Below are 25,000 nucleotides of genomic sequence, written 5' to 3' on the forward strand. Positions count from 1 at the left end.
CCGGCTCGGCAATAGATTGCTATGGCCTGCAGCAGGCCATAGTAATCTATGTCCGATCTCATGGATCTTTGCTGTGTATATACACAGCATTGATCTCTATGAGAGATCAGTGCTGTCTATATACAAGTCCCCCAGGGGGGCTTCTAGTTACAGTAAAAAAAAAAGTAAAAAAGTGTTTTTATTAATAAAAAATCCCCTCCCCTAATAAAAGTCCAAATCACCCCCCTTTTCCCATTTTATAAATATAAATTAATAAATAAATAAATAAACATATTTAGTATCGCCGCGCGCGTAATCGCCCGAACTATTAATTAATCACATTCCTGATCTCGCACGGTAAACGGCGTCAGCGCAAAAAAATTCCAAAGTGCAAAATTGCGCATTTTTGGTCGCATCAAATCCAGAAAAAATGTAATAAAAACCGATCAAAAAGTCGTATATGCGCAATCAAGGTACCGATAGAAAGAATGCATCATGGCGCAAAAACTGACACCTCACACAGCCCCATAGACCAAAGGATAAAAGCGCTATAAGCCTGGGAATGGAGCGATTTTAAGGAACGTATATTTGTTAACAACGGTTTGAATTTTTTACAGGCCATCCGATACAATATAAGTTATACATGTTATATATCATAGTAATCGTAACGACTTGAGGAACATGCATAACAAGTCAGTTTTACCATGGGACGAACGGCGTAAATGCAAAACTCCCCGAAATCAAAACAAATTCGTTTTTTTTTTCAATTTGACAGCGCAAATGATTTTTTTTCGGTTTCGCAGCATATGTTATGGAAAAATAATGCCTGTCATTACAAAGTACAATTGGTTTCGCAAAAAATAAGCGCTCATATACGTCTCTAGGTGAAAAAATGCAAGCGCTGTTGACTTTTAAACTTAAAATGGAATAAGCAAAAGCGCAAAAACGAAAATTGGCTTTGACCTTAAGGGTTTAATGGATGCGGTGGATAAGGGAACTGACTGCACGTCAGAACGCTGCAAGCAGTCATTTTGGCGGCATTAATGTGAGAACGCATCATCCGAACTGTCCCATTGAAAACAATAGAATCAGTCCAGTTTCCCTCTGGTGCTTCTATACTGCATCGGAGGGAAACGCCGCCGGATCGCCGAATATATGTAAACTAGGCCTTAATGGGTGGTAAGTGATAACTGTCGGAAAATCTCTTTAAAACCTAATAAGTTGGAAATGTATGCTGTTAGCGGTGTCTCCATAATGCACTGAAGGAAGCAAGGTGATCTGGATGTGCAAGAGAAGGTTTCTAAAATATACTTCATTTTAAAAACATCAGTAGGACAAGAAGAAATCTGTTTATGTCCTGCCCTATCACGGCTCATGAATTCACTCGTCTTGATCAGTCTCTTAAATGTAAATGTCATGGAGCTTCACAAGATGCTATTGCCCACAGAATGTCTCAGCTATGTACAACATGTGTGGCAGTCAGATCCAATTGCACAAGTCACCAGTACTGCAGATCAATACTATACTGCTGACTAGATTTATGAAGATGGATTCTGCAGAGAGGTGGATGCAGTCAGCCAAGCACAGCTCCTAACTCTGCTGTCAGGCTGAACACAGCTGGATCTGTTGACAAGCAGACAAACTGAGTAATGGATAACTTCTGATCCAGCCAAAGTCATATTTAGTATAGATATATGATATAAGAAACAGAGTATCATTTAAAGTTTCACTATGCTATGTACTTCTGGGCACATGTGGTTTTAACATTGTTGCATAAGCTAATAATCTTATAAGAGGCACAAAACATGGTCTTTTTATGAGCCCAAGATGAAGTGTTGTAACAGTTTTATAGCAGACACAACAGGGTCCTTGTCACCTATTTGGTTCTTATTTTCCAAATGGTAAGTTCCCTTTAAGTAAAGATGTGTGGGTGTATAATTTCTAACAATTCAGTTAAAGGGGTTGTCTGGGGAGCAGAAGTGGTCTTAACATTTTCTGCTCTCTGGGGCTCCAAGTATACCTTCCGAGCCAGGAGGAGGTGGATATATTTTGTGAGCAATACATGCAGATAAAACCACGCCTGCATACCATGTCTAATAGCTGTCGAATGTCACCACAACATCGGTAACATCAAGCAGCTACTGGGCATCGTATGCAAATGGGGTTTTGCTGGCACGCAATGCTGTTAAGATGCACTCGCCGCCTCTCTTCTGCTGAAACATACAGGGGGAGGAAATAGAGCACCAGGGAGTAAAACAGGTAAGATCTGCTCGCCAGACAACCCCTTTAACTGCACCATCAGACAAACCCACATATCAAGGCACTCTATGTATTCTCTGGGTCAGTAAAAGTACAACGATGCCGAATTCATAGAACTGATTTTATTTCACTTTTAAAAAATTAAAACTTTTTTGTAATAAATACATTTTCTTAAAGGGAACCTGTCACCCCCCGTGCCGGGGTGACAGGCTCCCGACCCCCGTTAGAGCCCCCTATACTCACCTGGTCCCGCTTCTGGAGATGGTCAGGTCACAGAGATATTGGCGCCTAAAGCCCGGCGCGCGCGCTCCTCAGATGAGTCCAACGCTCATAGAGAATGACGGAGCGCTGGACTCTCCTGTCATTCTCTATGAGTGTTGGACTCATCTGAGGAGCGCGCGTGTAGGGCTTCGGGCGCCGATATCTCCGTGACCCGACCATCTCCAGAAGCGGGACCCGGCGGGATCACGTGAGTATAGGGGGCTCTAACCCCGGCATCGGGGGTGACAGGTCTTCTTTAAAATTGCTCCATTCTGACCCCTGCAGTTTTTTTATATTACAACCGATGTATGAGGGTTAACAGTTTTCCCCTTGATCATTAGTTTTTGTCTGTAGCACAATTGTGAAGATGTGACATTTTGATAACTTTATTGCTTTTTTTTTTTTTTTTTGCGATGTGATGAGACCAAAAATCTGTTATTTTGGGTGAAAGTCGGTGGCTGAAATATAGCTCATCCAGTTATAGTTCTATCGTGACGCCAGTGCTAACTCAGCACACAGGTGTGATGGTATACCTGCTTTTAGTGTGTGGCTGGCTATATTGATTCCCAATGGTCTGTGACCTGCCTGGCTGTGATGGGTGTTACCTGCACTGTCAGCAGGGATGCCTGTTCTGTGTGTCCTGCTCCACTAAGAATCAGAGAAGAACTAACTAAGATGGTCCTACACTTCCTCTCCCCATGTGACTACTTCCTACAGGGGTGTGTAACAGCCTCTGTGAGCGGTGGAGAAGAGAGTGTACTGAAGAGAAAAGAATAGAGAGATAGGTAGGGAGAAAAGAGCATCTCACATTGGTGCACAGAATCACAAAATACAACAGTAACCCTTGACTGACTAAAGCTGAGCAATATACAAAATAACATATAGTGTCATCTTGTGGTAAAACGTTAGAGTACAACTTCAATACTACTTTACTCTAGGGTACAAGGCTTTTACAATAGGTGCCCAAACTAGAAACACCCGTGTTGGGACACCACAAGCTGTAAATTCTGGCTGTTGCTTTTACTCATCTGGTATAACACCAGCGAGCGTCATACTGCACCATGACTTGTGCATCTTATGGTGTGTTTACACAGAGATTTATCTGACAGATTTTTAAAGCCAAAGCCATGAACGGACAATAAACAGAGAACAGGTGATAAAAGAAAGAGGGAGATTTCTCCACTTCTTATATCCATTCCTGGCTATGGCTTAAATCTACATATTGGGTAGAGCATTAAGGGGATAATCATGATATTCACGCCCATCTGACAGTTCCCTGGCACACACCCTATGTTATTTAAAGGGGTTTTTCTTTCATAAAATCTGATTTTAAAAATCATTTTTCGGTTCCCTTCATTAAACATTCAAACTTTTATTTTTATAAAGAATTGTAGAAAAAAAAAAGCTATGATGCAATTATGAAACAACAGACAAAACAGAAAAGGAAGCCAAGTCTCTTTCATGGAACTGTAGTTGCAGATAACTAAAGGCAGGCGACAGCCAAAAGATAAAAAGATAAAAGCTGTATAACAATGAAACATCTATTGATGGTCAGAGTCTAGGTCTGAATTCATTTAAAAGGAAGCGTGCTTTTCCTGCAAGTATAGTATGTAGCTGTAAAAAGAGACGGCTGCCATTAGATCAAAAGTAACAGTGGAACAGCTGGAAAGGTCAAAATACACCAATACCCACCAATCCCACCCTATTATCAATGCATCATGGCTTCAGATGTGTCACAAAAGAACTATACTAAATTACTCAAGCTGCATATGCATGTAACAAAAGGGTGAAAAGAAAGACACACAAAAGAAGGCACTCTCCTGACCTTGCCACCCCCAGTCCAGAGTTTTTCTAGGAATTTTCTTATTTAACTACTTACCATGCCTTCAAATCCAACTCTGTAAAGGTTTTTAGCTCCATTGTCCCAAAGGACGTAGGCAGCACTGTGTGGGCTTGAAGCACTCCAGTCTTGGATCTCAGTTACCTTAAAAGAAATAAAATAAGAAGAAAATGTAAAACAATTAGGTAAATGGTACAAGCAGCATTAAGGCTAGACTATGTAGATTTGGCTTTTAATATTTAGATCAATGTAAGTATTTCCATGGTTTTTAACATTAGTAACTAGAGCTGTGCCTAGATGAATGAACAAGCCCTGAACAATAGCAAAGTCTGTGTTATCTGTGTGATCACCAGCCTATACAGCAGACGGATGGGTGCGGTTACTAAATCTCAGACAAGAAAAAAAAAGAAACACCATCTATTATGTTGCAGAACAACGATTAGAATCTATCCATATAGACACTTTCCACATACTTTTAGGGCATCAACATCTCTACCACCCACCACTTATACTCCCCATGCACAGGAACATTTCAGGACAATCGAGCACTCCTGTATTCTCCATGGGGAGGGGTAAGCCAAAGCGCTCTGACTGCAGCTTATCTTTCAGTGAACAAAGGGGTTGGGCAGCGATTTTTCCATCCCACCCTGCCCCTATCATCACCAACATCATCTGTTGGTGGTTGCTCAGGAGAACCACACACCCTTGGATTGATGGCCCAACCCACCTCAAGCAGCAGGTACGGCTGACTAAGGGTCCATTTACACAGAAACATTATCTGACAGATAATCTGCCAAAGATTTGAAGTCAAAGCCAGAAACGGACTTTAAACAGGGAACAGGTCATAAAGGAAAGCCTGAGATTTCTCCTCTTTTCAAATCCATTCCTGGATTTGGCTTCAAATCTTTGGCAGATAATCTTTCTGTGTAAATGGACCCTTAGGGCCCTATTCCACCGGACGATTATTGTTCGCATAATTGTTAACGATTAACGATCTCAAACGACCGCTATTGCGAAAGACCTGAAAACGTTCACTCATTTCCAGGGAACGATAATCGTTACTTATGATCGTATTTGCGATCGTTTTTTCTTCGCTATTGTGGTCGTATCTATTACGAACAACCGAATGTCTTATTCAATGCGAATGATTTGTAAACGTTTTGCAAACGAGCAACGATAAAAATAGGTCCAGGTCTTATAAAGCGATCAACGATTTCTCGTTCGGTCGTTAAGTGTTAACTGCATTTCAAACGAACGATTATCGTTTAGATTCGAACGATTTAACGATAATCTGAACGATAATCATCTGGTGGAATAGGGCCATTAGGTTACAGTGACCTTTAGAGTTGTATTATCAGTAAGCTGTGAACAATGACCTACATCTATCACAAGCTGTGAGATTTTGTTGGCCAGAATATCAAAGAGAACCAGTCTAATCTGAAAGCCACTGTGGTCCATGATACAGAATTTTTTTTTAATGGCCTATAAAGGGTTTTGTGTTTGACAAAACCACAAGGAAAAGTGGTACCAAAACCAGTCACTAATATGCCTGTGACAAAACTTCTTAAAAACTGTAGGGTAAATCTACGTACGGCACATCTGGAGCAGATTTATGAAGGTAATATCTGCACTGGGTCGCTAGGAATGTGGATGAGATTTCACAATTCTCACCCAGATGCTATGTAAATGTTGCACACAAATTCAATGTATATGGATGGACGTACATGTAACAAATGAGGGTGTTTCTGCAGATTCGCTGTGGAATACCTATGAGTGGTGGTGTGAGCTGCAAATGTCAATGGAGGTTTACCTTGCCTCTCCTGCCGTTGCCGCCATCTTGGTCCTCCCACTGCCAATCAACTCCTCGCACTACTCTAGCACCTGCAAAGATTCCTCTTGCTGTTATCTTCTTTGACTTCCGTCGAGACTCCAAAAGAACTCTAAGATTTAATGAAGGTGTATAAAATTACAATAATAAATTGTTTATTTCTATATCAATATGACATGCCTTTGTATCCCAGCTTGGACAGGCATGGGCCCTATTCATTTCAATGTCCCAAACAAAGTCAGTGCAACAAACAGCTTAATTTACATTATAATAAAATGATGAATTGAGCGAAAACGGAGCTAAGGATGAAGGAAAATTACCTTTATATTTAGCATCCCTAGTTCTATGGGACTATATTAGTTGGTACTCTCCTACTCTATCACTGCTCCTGGTCTCTTAGATAGGGCAGAAATAATATATTTGAATGCATGGCTCAAACATTATTCACTATTATAAAACACTATTCTAAGACTCTTATTCTAAAAACAACCATGATATTTCTCATAAAGTTTCACTTTAACCAATATGAATAACCACCCAAGTATTCTTACTGTATACATTACAATTTGCACATATTTGAATGGATCTTACCGCTCACTTCCTGGAGTTGTAATTCTGTAAAAGCGATGCCGTAAGTGATGTTTATCGCCATGATAGCACACAGTACACAGGTCATAGTTTGTGCACTCCGCACACTTCCAGCGGATTCCAATAATGGGCTGTTGTCGGCATGTATCACACATCGTCCCATCATGTTTGACACCTTAAAAAAATTGGTAGGCTCTTGTTAATGGGAAGAAAGACATTTGACATAGAAGAGAGAACAGCAGAGATGACAAACAAGTTTATCATATTATACATAATTATCACTCTGCGTGCCAGGTAAAATCATCATCGGCTCATTCAGATTCAAACATAGTCACATACAGAACATACAACCAAGGATCTGAAAACTTGTTTTCTATTAAAAGTTACATAGATGTGTCTATACAATGTATTACCATATCTGTGCGGTTCTGCCACACTGGTAGCTGATTAACATCCAGGAAGTGTAGAAAACTGGCCTCTGAGCCAATTTACATTGTCTCCTGCTCCCACTGCTATCCCCCCTTAGGAGACAAATGTTCCATTCCTCTGTCTCAGATTGTGTGTTTGCTGAGCACAGGCTGATGATGCAGACAGGGGGCAGGGTGAGATGTCACAGGAGGCTCGGCTGGTTCCCCCAATCCCCTGAGTGATTCCCCATCTCTGACCGGCCAGAAGCAGCTGCTGCACTGATTTCACTGCTTGTGCAGAAGTCTGCAGTGAAATTAGGGCAGTGTTTACACATGTTGGAGTGTCATTGCAGTACTGCAGCGTATTCACAAAAATGACGCAGCAACACAATGGACTGATGCTAAACCGCAGAGAGGATCAGAGCCGGCATTGCCAAACAAGGCATACACAGTATATCCCATGTAAGATAATATTGGATAAACTCCTTATTGTGCGGCTCAACCTCAAAGATAAGAGATGCTTGATCATAATATGTGCGTGGAAATGAAAAAAAAAAAAAAAAAAAAAAGTACTTTATTTCAATATCTGTGTTACAGGTTGAGAATACAGCGTGCTGTGTGGTGTTACAGGTAGAGAATACAGCGTGCTGTGTGGTGTTATAGGTAGAGAATACAGCGTGCTGTGTGGTGTTACAGGTAGAGAATACAGTGTGCTGTGTGGTGTTATAGGTGGAGAATACAGCGTGCTGTGTGGTGTTACAGGGAGAGAACACAGCGTGCTGTGTGGTGTTACAGATAGAGAACACAGCGTGCTGTGTGGTGTTACAGGTAGAGAATACAGTGTGCTGTGTGGTGTTATAGGTGGAGAATACAGTGTGCTGTGTGGTGTTACAGGTAGAGAATACAGTGTGCTGTGTGGTGTTACAGGTAGAGAATAAAGTGTGGTGTTACAGCTAGAGAATACAGTGTGCTGTGTGGGTGGGTGGGACCACAATGACATGATAAAGTACTGCAAATAATTCCACAATGATACTGCAATGTGTGAACACAGCCTAGATGTTCTGCAACTGATTCGGGTGGGGAATGGGCAGGGTGGAGGACTGTGATAAACAGCTTAAGGGAAAGCATTGCACTCCAGTACCTGTAGTACTATGTACAACTGCTCAACCAGGAAGTACAACCACACAATACAGAACAAAGACCCCCCAAACAAATGGATTTTTGGTAGTTTGAAAACTGGGATAGATAGGCAAGTAATGCTATAATGCTTCTGCAGAAGGTTCATTTTTTCCCCCTCTACCTGGAGTTCCCCCTTAAAGGGGTATTCTAATTTGAAACATATATTCCCCTACCACAGGTTGGGGGATAAGCATCAGATCTCAAGATCAGGGCCCCGATCTTGTTTTGTAATGGAGCAGCATGTTGTGCATGTATACTGCTGCTCCAGTCACTGTCAATGAAGCTGTCACAGATAGCTGAGTACAGTTATTGGCTATCTTGAGCAGCTCAAAAGATAATGAATGGAGGGGCAGTGTGCATGTACAACTCTCTGCTCTGTTCCAAAACAAGAATCGGGTCTTAGTTCTTAAAACTGTGGGGGATTCAAGTGGTCAAACAACTGACCTGTGCTTAGGAAGACACCTTTGGCCTGGGCCCTACTACATGTGATAGCATTGCCAGTGTAATAGGCCTAAACGCATTATTTTAGCAGATTAGAAAAAAGTTTATCGGCTGCAAATCTCCCTATGTAATAGGAGAGGTGTGGGCACCAAATGATGGAAGCAGTGGGCCACAGGAACAATCAAACAATCGCCTGTGCAGCCCTGCCTGCTGAAAGCGACTCTGTACCCACAATCTGCCCCCCCCCCCCCCGACAGCTTTTATATTAAAAGGGTTGTTTTATAATAAACTAGCATTGCATTGACCTCTGTGGGTGTTGCATATTCTACATACACTTCTATTTTTTATTTAGAGCGCTTACTGTGGTCTCAGGCTCAGTCACATGACCACTCTGCCTGTGTTTTCTTTACGTCCTGTGAAATTCTGTTCCCTTCTGTTTCCTGTTCCTGCCAGTGAGGGAACAGTGAGTCATCAGGTGGGCGGGGTTATGCATATATTCTTTAGCCACACCCCTAACATCTAACTGACATCTGAGGCCAGAAGACACTGCAGCAGTGAGGACAGCATGATAGACTACAATCACTGTACAGCACTGCAGCATAGGTTGGAGCTATATACAGTAAATAAAGGAACTACGAGGGGGTGATTTATCAAAACTTGTGCAGAGGAACAGGGAAGCAGTTGCCCATAGCAACCAGTCAGATTCTAGGTTTCATTTTCCAAGGCCTTTTTAAAAATGAAAGAAGCAATCTGATTGGTCGCTATGGGTAACTGCTCCCCTGCACAAGCTTTGCTAAACCTTCCCCAATATGGTTACTATTGTAGTGTAAAGATGTACAGTGTTAGGGCAGTGCTGCTGCTGTGTGTAATATGGAGAGGAGAGAGGAGACTTCATGGCAGTCACCATTATATCTATGTCTCGCTGAGGTAACAGAGTCCTGCCTCATTGAGATCCCGCCCACCAGTAGGATGGCTACTGTAGTGTATATGTAATCCAGGACTACAACTCCTATCATGTACATGTGGGCTGGGGTTTGTAGTCCTACAACAGATAAAACTGTGAAAAAACTAGTTGATTTGATAACATAAGTAATTGGCAGACACAGAGCCACCATGCTGATCAAAAGACACTGTGATGTCACTGCTGATCCCTGTGACCTGGAAGTTCTTTATGTAAACAAACACAAATCCAAAAAGCAGAAACAGAGGCGGCCCAGGGACACGGAGGAGAAAAAAGATTAGAAGAAACCACTCAGGGAAAGGGACAGATTACATATTATTCACATTTCCAATAACAAAAAAAATGTTGGACAACCTCTTTAAGATAGCTGCTTTTAATCCAAGATCTGTCCTGGGGTCCGTTCAGTAGGTGATGCAGTTATTGTCCTAAAAAACAACTTTTAAACTTACAACCCTGTGCCCTATGGGCGTGGCTTAGAATATCTGTGCCCTAACTTTGCACCACCCCTCCGTCCCTCCTTCCCACCCTCTTCATCATTAGGAACGCCACTGGAACATTTTCTCCATGCTGGACACTTAACGATCCAGCCCATGTGCCGGCCTGCCACAGGTGGGGAATAGGAAGCAATCTGCCTGGAGCATTCATAATGATGAGGAGGGTGGGGAGGAGGGACAGAGAGGTTGTGCCAGCCTAACACATACACAATATAGGCCACACCCATAGGGCACGGGGCTGCCAATTTAAAAGTTGTTTTTTTTAGGACAATAACTGCATCACCTGCCAAGCGGACCGCAGGACAGATCTTGGATTAAAAGCAGCTATCCGAAGGTACAAGTGGTTTGGGGGGGGGGGGGGGTCAGATTGTGGGTACAGAGTCGCTTTAAGCCATGTAAAAACTCTTTAAACACCAATCTACAAGCACTCATTTTCAAGCTAAAGTGCTAGCCCACCTAATGATACCTAAGGCCTCATTCCGTGCATGGTTCATAAATACGCTGTCCGCACATTAGAGCAAAATTGTATTTTCATGTGAAAATCAAAACTCGCATGTAAAAATCGCAAGCTACCCTTAAGGATGTAAATACTTATGCAGCCACATTTTATTTCATTTTTAAATGAATTGTACAGATTATATAGGTGACATTAAGGCCATCTTCACACATTGTGTTTTGGTCAGTATTATAGTATTGTAGCCAGAAGCCGGAGTGGAACGAACAGAGAAAAACCATAACAGAAAGATTTGCCCCTTTTCTGTGTTTTCAACCCACTCCCAGCTTTGGTAAAATATGCTCTCCAAAATACTGTGTGTAAAGCAGTAGGTAGAATTTTCTTATATGTTAATTATAATCAGCCCCTGCTCTGGTGACCCCCTCCTCCCCCAATGCGAGCCATAGGCAAGACAATGGAGGACGCCTCTGCTGGCGTCCCCGGCTGCTCCCACACCATTGGTCATTACAATTCAAATTGCAGCCATTGTTCCCTATGAGGCAGCGGACAGCTGGGAGAGGATAAAGCCACAAGACTGGCGCCCAAAGCAGAGCACATCTTTCCTGTAATCCTACAGAGAATCAGAACTATATGCCAACACCTATAGTCACCTACACTATATGCCAACACCTATAGTCACCTATACTATATGCCAGCACCTATAGTCACCTATACTATATGCCAGCACCTACATTCACCCATACTATATGCCTGCACCTATATTCACCTATACTATATGCCAGCACCTACATTCACATATACTATATGCCAGCACCTACATTCACATATACTATATGCCAGCACTTACATTCACCTATACTATATGCCAGCACCTATAGTCACCTATACTATATGCCAGCAACTATATTCACCTATACTATATGCTATATACTATATTATCAGTTCTAGGTGGAAAGAACAGCAGCAATTACAATGCAAAGAAAACAATTAGAGAGGTCTATAGAGGATTGGTTAGAAATAAGATAAGAAGTTAGATATGCTAAACAGTGGAGCACCTGTGAAGGAGGCCATGACACAACTAGGTCCCCAACAAATAACTACAATTTTCATCTTCTTGCCACAAAGTAGTAGAGCAAGTCCTTACACCTATGGGGGCTCTCCACTACTATTTAAGGCAACCCGTGGTCGTCACTCCGTAATGTAATCTGCAAGCAGCATGTCAGAGGTGAAGATTAACAGAATGTTATATAGTTTTCATACAAAAGTTCCAACTTGTAATGTATTAATTTCTATCTCAGCTATGTCTGGATTTTATTGTCCAGTGACTGACAGCTCTCTCTACAGTATACAGCTACTGAGTACACCACCATGCACAGGACTCAGCAGGCCAGAATGAGCAGAGATATCAGTAGAAGTTATACAGGCACAATGTATCCTATTCTACTCCATGTGTCAGGATCTTATTCCTGTGCCCCATACAACCTATGACATCTATTACAGGGGATTCCTGGGCCTTTTACACTGACGGCTTATGGATAGGCCACCACTGTGTGATCGACGGGATGTCACAGGGCCTTCACCATATACACATGGAATAGGGCCTATGGGGGATGCTATGCCACTATCAGGCCTCCAATTTATGGGCCATCCACCCATAGACTATGAGGGTATCTGTTTAATGGGGACATCAAGAAAAACTGCTAAAAATCTTCTTATGGACCTTGTGCTACTATAGCGCAGCAGACAGAGCCAGTCTCCGCTGTCTTGTATCAGATGTCACCATCACACAACTACAGTCTGTACAAGTCCAGTATAACAGGCAGCACTTCACAGCTAAGACATGTAGTGGTAAGGTGGCAGCAGATGTGACACTGACAATAGTTATATGGGCAGAGGTCAGCCACATCATGCTACACATGTACAGTCACTATTATAAAACCATACACTCTGTTACTATTTCATACACACCTGGCACACACACTACTATACATAGAATGCACAGGGTCCCTATATGATGATGTCCACATATAATATTAGATCACAATACACAGGGTCACTATATACATGAGGGTCACATGATGTGCACATGACATGAGATCACTATTGTATATGTAATGCACAGGGTCACTATGTACATGATGCACATGTACAACATGGGATCACTATGTACACATATGACATGAGATCACTATATACATGATGCACACATGAGATCACTATATACATGATGCACACATGAGATCACTATAGACACGATTTATATGTGACATGGGATCACTATGTACACAATGCACACACAACATGAAATCACTATATAGATGATGCCAATATGGCATGAGATCACTATATACATGACGGACACATATAAGATCACCATGTATATGACGCACATGGCATTGGATCACTATATACATGAAGCATATGACATAAGATCACTATGTACACGGTCACTGTATACCATGCACATATGACATAAGATCCCTGTATACTAGGCACACATGACATAAGATCCCTGTATACTAGGCACACATGACATAAGATCCCTGTATACTAGGCACACATGACATAAGATCCCTGTATATATGCACACATGACATAAGATCCCTGTATACTAGGCACACATGACATAAGATCCCTGTATACTAGGCACACATGACATAAGATCCCTGTATACTAGGCACACATGACATAAGATCCCTGTATATATGCACACATGACATAAGATCCCTGTATATATGCACACATGACATAAGATCCCTGTATATATGCACACATGACATAAGATCCCTGTATATATGCACACATGACATAAGATCCCTGTATATATGCACACATGACATAAGATCCCTGTATATATGCACACATGACATAAGATCCCTGTATATATGCACACATGACATAAGATCCCTGTATATATGCACACATGACATAAGATCCCTGTATACCATGCACACATGACATAAGATCCCTGTATACCATGCACACATGACATAAGATCACTGTATATATGCAAACATGACATAAGATCACTGTATATATGCACACATGACATAAGATCACTGTATATATGCAAACATGACATAAGATCACTGTGTATATGCACACATGACATAAGATCACTGTGTATATGCACACATGACATAATATCACTGTGTATATGCACACATGACATAAGATCACCGTATATATGCACACATGACATAAGATCACCGTATATATGCACACATGACATAAGATCACCGTGTATATGCACACATGACATAAGATCACTGTGTATATGCACACATGACATAAGATCACTGTATATATGCACACATGACATAAGATCACTGTGTATATGCACACATGACATAAGATCACTGTGTATATGCACACATGACATAAGATCACTGTGTATATGCACACATGACATAAGATCCCTGTATATATGCACACATGACATAAGATCCCTGTATATATGCACACATGACATAAGATCCCTGTATATATGCACACATGACATAAGATCCCTATATATATGCACACATGACATAAGATCACTGTGTATATGCACACATGACATAAGATCCCTGTATATATGCACACATGACATAAGATCCCTGTATATATGCACACATGACATAAGATCACTGTGTATATGCACACATGACATAAGATCCCTGTATATATGCACACATGACATAAGATCCCTGTATATATGCACACATGACATAAGATCACTGTATATATGCACACATGACATAAGATCACTGTGTATATGCACACATGACATAAGATCACTGTATATATGCACACATGACATAAGATCACTGTATATATGCACACATGACATAAGATCCCTGTATATATGCACACATGACATAAGATCCCTGTATATATGCACACATGACATAAGATCACTGTATATATGCACACATGACATAAGATCACTGTATATATGCACACATGACATAAGATCCCTGTATATATGCACACATGACATAAGATTCCTGTATATATGCACACATGACATAAGATCACTGTGTATATGCACACATGACATAAGATCACTGTACAGTAATACCTCGGTTTTCGAACGCTTTGGAACTCGAACTGCTTGGTATTCGAACGAAAATTTACCCAGAAGTAGTGTTTGGAATTCGAACTTTGCTCGGTTTTTGAACGTTTTTGCGAGCGTGGATGGTGGGTTGTACCTGGCGAGTTAAGCAGTGGTGAGGCTTCACATACAGTACAGTGCTGTATAAGACTGCTGGAGTGCATATACAGTGCAGTAGTAGTACAGGCAGTGCACCACCATCTCCCATACATTACAGTGCTTGGATGGGGGGGGACGCTATACAGTAAAGATGGGTGAGGAGTTGGTGACTACTGTACTATAATTGCTGGTTCTGATGAACATTTCTTATGTTTAATGTCCTGTACAGTATAGTGCTGTTCTGTACTGTACTGTAGTGATTATACTGAGCACTTATCAGTGTAATAAATGAGTATTGTAGGTAATTATTGATGCTGGAACCAATTAATCGCATTTACATTATTTCCTATGGGAAGACACTGCTCGGTTTTAAAACTGCTTGGTTTTCAAACTGCCTTCCGGAACCAATTAAGTTCGAGAACCGAGGTACCACTGTATACCATGCACACATGACATAAGATCACTGTATACCATGCACACATGACATAAGATCCCTGTATACCATGCACACATGACATAAGATCCCTGTATACCATGCACACATGACATAAGATCCCTGTATACCATGCACACATGACATAAGATCCCTGTATACCATGCACACATGACATAAGATCCCTGTATACCATGCACACATGACATAAGATCCCTGTATACCATGCACACATGACATAAGATCCCTGTATACCATGCACACATGACATAAGATCCCTGTATACCATGCACACATGACATAAGATCCCTGTATACCATGCACACATGACATAAGATCCCTGTATACCATGCACACATGACATAAGATCCCTGTATACCATGCACACATGACATAAGATCCCTGTATACCATGCACACATGAGATAAGATCCCTGTATACCATGCACACATGAGATAAGATCCCTGTATACCATGCACACATGAGATAAGATCCCTGTATACCATGCACACATGAGATAAGATCCCTGTATACCATGCACACATGAGATAAGATCCCTGTATACCATGCACACATGAGATAAGATCCCTGTATACCATGCACACATGAGATAAGATCCCTGTATACCATGCACACATGAGATAAGATCCCTGTATACCATGCACACATGACATAAGATCCCTGTATACCATGCACACATGACATAAGATCACTGTATACCATGCACACATGACATAAGATCACTGTATACCATGCACACATGACATAAGATCACTGTATATATGCACACATGACATAAGATCCCTGTATACCATGCACACATGACATAAGATCACTATATACCATGCACACATGACATAAGATCACTGTATATATGCACACATGACATAAGATCACTATATACCATGCACACATGACATAAGATCCCTGTATACCATGCACACATGACATAAGATCCCTGTATACCATGCACACATGACATAAGATCCCTGTATACCATGCACACATGACATAAGATCACTATATACCATGCACACATGAGATAAGATCCCTGTATACCATGCACACATGAGATAAGATCCCTGTATACCATGCACACATGAGATAAGATCCCTGTATACCATGCACACGACATAAGATCCCTGTATACCATGCACACATGACATAAGATCACTATATACCATGCACACATGAGATAAGATCCCTGTATACCATGCACACATGAGATAAGATCCCTGTATACCATGCACACATGAGATAAGATCCCTGTATACCATGCACACATGACATAAGATCCCTGTATACCATGCACACATGACATAAGATCACTGTATACCATGCACACATGACATAAGATCACTGTATACCATGCACACATGACATAAGATCACTGTATATATGCACACATGACATAAGATCACTATATACCATGCACACATGACATAAGATCCCTGTATACCATGCACACATGACATAAGATCCCTGTATACCATGCACACATGACATAAGATCACTATATACCATGCACACATGAGATAAGATCCCTGTATACCATGCACACATGAGATAAGATCCCTGTATACCATGCACACATGAGATAAGATCCCTGTATACCATGCACACGACATAAGATCCCTGTATACCATGCACACATGACATAAGATCACTATATACCATGCACACATGAGATAAGATCCCTGTATACCATGCACACATGAGATAAGATCCCTGTATACCATGCACACATGAGATAAGATCCCTGTATACCATGCACACATGACATAAGATCCCTGTATACCATGCACACATGACATAAGATCCCTGTATATATGCACACATGACATAAGATCCCTGTATACCATGCACACATGACATAAGATCCCTGTATATATGCACACATGACATAAGATCACTATATACCATGCACACATGACATAAGATCACTATATACCATGCACACATGACATAAGATCACTACTGACATGTAACCCATCATTGCTTGTATCATGGCTGTTCCCCAGCTGTAGCAGGACTACCACTCCCATGTGACACAGCATGATGGGGGTTGTAGTCTTACAGCAGCCGGAGAGCCACAGGTTGTGGAGTAGTTACATGCTGCAGTCACATGACCAGTGCATACATGACCCCGGGGCTCCCCGCATACGTGTCCATCCCCCGGCGCCCCCCGGACACACAGCCCGCAGGCGGCGGCCGCCCCCTCCTCCTCACCGGTGGGCGCGCTGTCCAGGATCCGCAGGTCGTAGGCCCCGGAGCAGCGGTAGTTGGCGGCCGTCCCGTTGTCCCACACCACCACCACCTCTTCCGGGCTCTCGAAGCTGCGCACGGTGCCCACATGCCCCTCTCCGCCGTCCTGCTTCCCCCATTTCCAGTCCGGACCTCTGGACACTCGGGCCCCGACCCCCTCCACCATAACCCGGTTATTGCGAGCGCCGCTCATCCCCCGGGAGGGATTCAGACAACCAGGGCCCGGCTGCCTCACTTTCACTCCGGTCTCTGGCCGACCCGGCCCCGTGAAGGAACCGGAGCAGCGGGGAAAAGAAGCGGGAAGCCCCCGAAGCTGTGAGCCGTGTACGGGGAGGAAAGTTCCTGCACTGTGAATTAGGAGAACAAGGCCGAGACCCCAGCGGCCGCTAACACCCGACTGCTACCGAGCATGCGCGGAGAGGGGAGCGGCGGGGGCGTGCGTGGCCGGGACACGGGGGCGCGCATCACTGAGCTGGAAAGACTGCTCTCCTCTTCTGTACCCCCAGTGTTATCATGGTGGGGCCCATGTACTACATATTACCTCACTGCTGTACCCCCAGCGTTATCATGGTGGGGCCCATGTACTACATATTACCTCACTGCTGTACCCCCAGCGTTATCATGGTGGGGCCCATGTACTACATATTACCTCACTGCTGTACCCCCAGCGTTATCATGGTGGGGCCCATCCACTACTACACATCCCCTCACTGCTGTACCCCCAGCATTATCATGGTGGGGCCCATCTACTACACATCCCCTCACTGCTGTACCCCCAGTCTTATCATGGTGGGGCCCATGTACTACTACACTTCCCCCTCCCTGCTGTACCCCCAGCATTATCATGGTGGGGCCCATCTACTACACATCCCCTCACTGCTGTACCCCCAGCATTATCATGGTGGGGCCCATCTACTACACTTCCCCTCACTGCTGTACCCCCAGCATTATCATGGTGGGGCCCATCTACTACACATCCCCTCACTGCTGTACCCCCAGTCTTATCATGGTGGGGCCCATGTACTACTACTACACATCCCCTCACTGCTGTACCCCCAGCGTTATCATGGTGGGGCCCATGTACTACTACTACTACTACACATCCCCTCACTGCTGTACCTCCAGTGTTATCATGGTGGGGCCCATATACTACTACTACACATCCCCTCACTGCTGTACCTCCAGTGTTATGATGGGGCCCATATACTACTACTGCACATCACCTCATTGCGGTACCTCCATTGTTATCATGGTGGGGCCCAACTACTACCACACATCACCTCACTGCTGTACCCCCAGTGTTATGATGGGGCCCATCTACTACCACACATCACCTCACTGCTGTACCTCCAGTGTTATCATGGTGGGGCCCAACTACTACCACACATCACCTCACTGCTGTACCTCCAGTGTTATCATGGTGGGGCCCAACTACTACCACATATCACCTCACTGCTGTACCCCCAATGTTATCATGGTGGGGCCCATTTACTACTACTACACATCCCCTCACTGCTGTGCCTCCAGCCTTATCATGGTGGGGCCCATCTACTACTACACATCACCTCACTGCTGTACCCCCAGTGTTATCATGGTGGGGCCCATGTACTACTACTACACATCCCCTCACTGCTGTACCTCCAGTGTTATGATGGGGCCCATATACTACTACTGCACATCACCTCATTGCGGTACCTCCATTGTTATCATGGTGGGGCCCAACTACTACCACACATCACCTCACTGCTGTACCCCCAGTGTTATGATGGGGCCCATCTACTACTACTACACATCACCTCACTGCTGTACCTCCATTGTTATCATGGTGGGGCCCAACTACTACCACACATCACCTCACTGCTGTACCCCCAGTGTTATGATGGGGCCCATCTACTACCACACATCACCTCACTGCTGTACCTCCAGTGTTATCATGGTGCGGCCCAACTACTACCACATATCACCTCATTGCGGTACCTCCATTGTTATCATGGTGGGGCCCAACTACTACCACATATCACCTCACTGCTGTACCCCCAGTGTTATCATGGTGGGCCCATTTACTACTACTACACATCCCCTCACTGCTGTGCCTCCAGCGTTATCATGGTGGGGCCCATCTACTACTACACATCACCTCACTGCTGTACCCCCAGTGTTATCATGGTGGGGGCCCATGTACTACATCTTACCTGACTGCTGTACCTCCAGTGTTATCATGGTGGGGCCCATGTACTACCACACATCACCTCACTGCCGTACCCCCAGCGTTATCATGGTGGGGCCCATATACTACTACTACTACACATCACCTCATTGCGGTACCTCCATTGTTATCATTGTGGGGCCCAACTACTACCACATATCACCTCACTGCTGTACCCCCAGTGTTATCATGGTGGGGCCCAACTACTACACATCCCCTCACTGCTGTACCTCCAGCCTTATCATGGTGGGGCCCATCTACTACTACACATCACCTCACTGCTGTACCTCCAGTGTTATCATGGTGGGGCCCATCTACTACCACACATCACCTCACTGCTTTACCCCCAGTGTTATGATGGGGGCCATCTACTACCACACATCACCTCACTGCTGTACCCCCAGTGTTATTATGGTGGGCACCATCTACTACCACACATCACCTCACTGCTGTACCTCCAGTGTTATCATGGTGGGGCCCATCTACTACCACACATCACCTCACTGCTGTACCCCCAGTGTTATGATGGGGCCCATCTACTACCACACATCACCTCACTGCTGTACCTCCAGTGTTATCATGGTGGGGCCCAACTACTACACATCCCCTCACTGCTGTACCTCCAGCGTTATCATGGTGGGGCCCATGTACTACACATTACCTCACTGGTGTACCCCCAGTGTTATCATGGTGGGGCCCATCTACTACACATTACCTCACTGCTGTACCTCCAGTGTTATCATAGTGGGGCCCATGTACTACATATTACCTCACTGCTGTACCCCCAGTGTTATCATGGTGGGGCCCATGTACTACACATTACCTCACTGCTGTACCTCCAGTGTTATCATGGTGGGGCCCATGTACTACATCTTACCTCACTGCTGTACCTCCAGTGTTATCATGGTGGGGCCCATGTACTACACATCACCTCACTGCTGTACCTCCAGTGTTATCATGGTGGGGCCCATGTACTACCACACATCACCTCACTGCTGTACCCCCAGTGTTATCATGGTGGGGCCCATCTACTACCACACATTACCTCACTGCTGTACCTCCAGTGTTATCATGGTGGGGCCCATCTACTACCACACATCACCTCACTGCTGTACCCCCAGTGTTATCATGGTGGGGCCCATGTACTACACATTACCTCACTGCTGTACCTCCAGTGTTATCATAGTGGGGCCCATGTACTACATATTACCTCACTGCTGTACCCCCAGTGTTATCATGGTGGGGCCCATCTACTACACATTACCTCACTGCTGTACCTCCAGTATTATTATAGTGGGGCCCATGTACTACATATTACCTCACTGCTGTACCCCCAGTGTTATCATGGTGGGGCCCATGTACTACACATTACCTCACTGCTGTACCTCCAGTGTTATCATGGTGGGGCCCATGTACTACATCTTACCTCACTGCTGTACCTCCAGTGTTATCATGGTGGGGCCCATGTACTACCACACATCACCTCACTGCTGTACCCCCAGTGTTATCATGGTGGGGCCCATCTACTACCACACATCACCTCACTGCTGTACACCCAGTGTTATGATGGGGCCCATCTACTACCACACATCACCTCACTGCTGTACCTCCAGTGTTATCATGGTGGGGCCCAACTACTACACATCCCCTCACTGCTGTAACCCCAGTGTTATCATGGTGGGGCCCATCTACTACTACACATCACCTCATTGCTGTACCTCCAGTGTTATCATGTTGGGGCCCATCTACTACTACACATCACCTCACTGCTTTACCTCCAGTGTTATCATGGTGGGGCCCATCTACTACTACACATCACCTCACTGCTTTACCTCCAGTGTTATCATGGTGGGGCCTATCTACTACTACTACCACACATCACCTCACTGCTGTACCTCCAGTGTTATCATGGTGGGGCCCATCTATTACTACACATCCCCTCACTGCTGTACCTCCAGTGTTATCATGGTGGGGCCCATCTACTAGTACTACTACACATCACCTCATTGCTGTACCTCCAGTGTTATCATGGTGGGGCCCATATGCTACTACTACACATCACCTCACTGCTGTACCTCCAGTGTTATCATGGTGGGGCCCATATACTACTACTACACATCCCCATACTGCTGTACCCCCAGTGTTATCATGGTAGGGCCCATATACTACTACTACTACACATCCCCTCACTGCTGTACCCCCAATGTTATCATGGTGTGGCCCATATACTACTACTACACATCCACTCACAGCTGTACCTTCAGTGTTCTCATGGTGGGGCCCCATCTACTACACATCCCCTCACTGCTGTACCCCCAGTCTTATCATGGTGGGTCCCATCTACTACTACACTTCCCCCTCCCTGCTGTACTTCCAGTGTTATCATGGTGGGCCCATATACTACTACTACACATCCCCTCATTGCTGTACCTCCATCTATAGAGAGGGGGCTATGAGGGGAGAGGGGATTATCTATAGAGAGGGGAGAGAGAGGGCTATCTATGGGGGCAGAGGGGGGCATCTATTGAGAGGGGGCTATCTATAGGGGGGGGCATCTATGGGGGGAGAGGGGGTTATCTATGAGGGGAGGGGGTTATCTATAGAGGGGGAGAGGGGGGCCATCTATAGAGAGGGGGGGAGAGGGGGTTATCTATAGAGGGGGAGGGGCTATCTATGGGGGGGAGAGGGGGTTATTTATGAGGGGAGAGGGGGCCATCTATAGAGAGGGGGAGAGGGGGCTATCTATGAGGGTAGAGGGGGGCATCTATAGAGGGGGCTATCTATGAGGGGAGAGGGGCCATTTATAGAGAGGGGGGCATCTATGAAGGGGATAGGGGGCCATCTATAGGGGGAGAGGGGGCCATCTATAAGGGGGGACAACATAGGTGTCCATTTATAAGGGGGACAACATAGGTGGCCATTTATAAGGGGGACAACATAGGTGGCCATTTATAAGGGGGACAACATGGGGGGCTTCTATGAGGGGGACAACACTGGGGGGCCATCTATAAGAGGGAATACACGGGGGGCATAAACTATATGGGATACACAGAGGGGGGAACCATCTATAAGGAGGCTACACAGAGGGGGCATATACTATAAGGGGGTCACAGAATCAGCCTACCCACTAAATGAGGGTGTAAAGGGGCCAGTACAGATGTGCAGTGTGTATAGAGATGAGGATGGTGCCAGAGTGAGAAGCCTAATATGTCTGTCTGGCAGATTCTGTGGATTCGTGGCTCAGAGAAGTTCTCATAATGGCCCAGGACAGATGGAGAAAATGAAAAGGGAAGAACTCCGATCAGAGAAGACGTCCCCTGTGAGTCACCTGATGTAACTGCACTGTGATGTATATGGTGTATACAACCTGTGTAGAGCTGGGTCTGCCTCTATTTGCCTGGATGAGGTGATAGTGATCTGTGTACAGTGGATCTTATGCAGTAGCAGCGGTGGTGGTATCAGTCAGTATGTGGTAGTGTTAGTCAGTATGTGGTGATGTTTGTTACTTGTGATCTGGTACTGTGTTTTATTGGATTTAGTATACAGGATTTGGTCAGTAACAATATGGTGGTGATGGTAGTGGTTGTGGTGTGGCGGTAACATTTCCTTCCTATATACTGGTAATATTGGTCTCAGTGTACAGGATTTGGTCAGTAACAGTATGATGGTAATATGTATGGTTATAATATTTTCTCTTCCTATATGCAGGTGTTATTGGTAAAATCTGTCCTGGTGTGTGTGTGTGTATATATATATATATATATATATTACCAATAGCATCACTTGGTTGTGAAGGGGGGGGGGCAAGTTGACCTCTCGCAGCAGGGCCCAGGAGACATTAGCTACGCCCCTGCATGGTGGGTCCCATCTACCACTACACATTACCTCATTGCTGTACCCCCAGTGTTACCATGGTGAGGCCCATGTACTACTACTACACATCCCCTCACTGCTGTACCTCCAGTGTTATCATGGTGGGGCCCATGTACTACACATTACCTCATTGCTGTACCCCCAGTGTTATCATGGTGGGCCCCATCTACTACTACACTTCCCCTCACTGCTGTACCTCCAGTGTTATCATGGTGGGGCCCATGTACTACACATTACATCACTGCTGTACCCCCAGTGTTATCATGGTGTTGCCCCATGTACTACACATCCCTCACTGCTGTACCTCCAGTGTTATCATGGTGGGGCCCATGTACCACACATCACCTCACTGCTGTACCTCCAGTGTTATCATGGTGGGGCCCATGTACTACCACACATCACCTCACTGCTGTACCTCCAGTGTTATCATGGTGGGGCCCATGTACTACCACACATCACCTCACTGCTGTACCTCCAGTGTTCCACTAAAGATAACACAGATATGTCATATATAGGAGCACACCAGCAAATATAGATACAGAGGGAGAGGAGCGACCCTTTGCGGCCCATCATGCCCCTACGCGTTACGTTCCACCGGAACGTCGTCAGTCACTCCTCTCCCTCTGTGTTTGGTGATATGCATTATTGATTCATTGTTGATTATTTGATGTCTTGGTCACCTCACACCACACATTGTTTTTGATTTAGACACCTTCTGTTCATTGCTCATATTATTTACTTATTTTGAATTGGTCTGAGGGTTAATGGAGCTACATTAGATGACTGTATGCTGGCCTGGGGGTCCCCTGTACCATGTGGGTCCCACCATGTTTTTCCCTTTTGGGATTTTTAAATGTTTTTAATGTGCAGGGATTTGTTTTCCTTTGCTATTTTTCAGTGTTTTTTGTAATTGTGGTTTACAGTAATAAACTTATTCTTGTATTTTCTCTATATTTGCTGCTGTGCTCCTATATATGACATATCTCTGTTTTCTTGAGTGGTTTACGTTCCTTGGTTTGTCTTAGGATGCACCCCATTTTTTTCTTATCTCTTAAGGTAGTGCAGGCCCCCACTTTCTTTGATATGGGTACCTCCAGTGTTGTCATGGTGGGGCTCCATCTACTACACATCACCTCACTGCTGTACCTCCAGTGTTATCATGGTGGGCCCATGTACTACCACACATCACCTCACTGCTGTACCTCCAGTGTTCCACTAAAGATAACACAGATATGTCATATATAGGAGCACACCAGCAAATATAGATACAGAGGGAGAGGAGCGACCCTTTGCGGCCCATCATGCCCCTACGCGTTACGTTCCACCGGAACGTCGTC

General features: G+C 44.5%; 1 protein-coding gene across 3 annotated transcripts in view; it reads right to left on the reverse strand.

Moving 5' to 3' along the window:
- MIB1 (MIB E3 ubiquitin protein ligase 1) overlaps window positions 1-18,002 on the reverse strand; it is a 72,303-nt gene extending 54,301 nt beyond the window's left edge. For 2 of the 3 annotated variants that reach the window (XM_069957710.1, XM_069957711.1), the window contains exons 1-4: window positions 17,549-18,002; window positions 6,759-6,930; window positions 6,150-6,279; window positions 4,379-4,483 (exon numbers count right to left, since the gene is read on the reverse strand). In XM_069957710.1, the coding sequence (XP_069813811.1) occupies window positions 4,379-4,483; window positions 6,150-6,279; window positions 6,759-6,930; window positions 17,549-17,777 (636 nt within the window). In that variant the 5' untranslated portion in view covers window positions 17,778-18,002. Of the gene's footprint in view, window positions 1-4,378; window positions 4,484-6,149; window positions 6,280-6,758; window positions 6,931-9,143; window positions 9,217-17,548 lie in introns of those variants that run through there. The other variant, XM_069957712.1, reaches the window with a different exon arrangement.
- Between the last annotated feature and the right edge of the window lie 6,998 nt (window positions 18,003-25,000).

The sequence above is a fragment of the Dendropsophus ebraccatus genome, chromosome 2 (genome assembly GCF_027789765.1).
Source record: "Dendropsophus ebraccatus isolate aDenEbr1 chromosome 2, aDenEbr1.pat, whole genome shotgun sequence".
Lineage (NCBI taxonomy): Eukaryota > Metazoa > Chordata > Amphibia > Anura > Hylidae > Dendropsophus > Dendropsophus ebraccatus.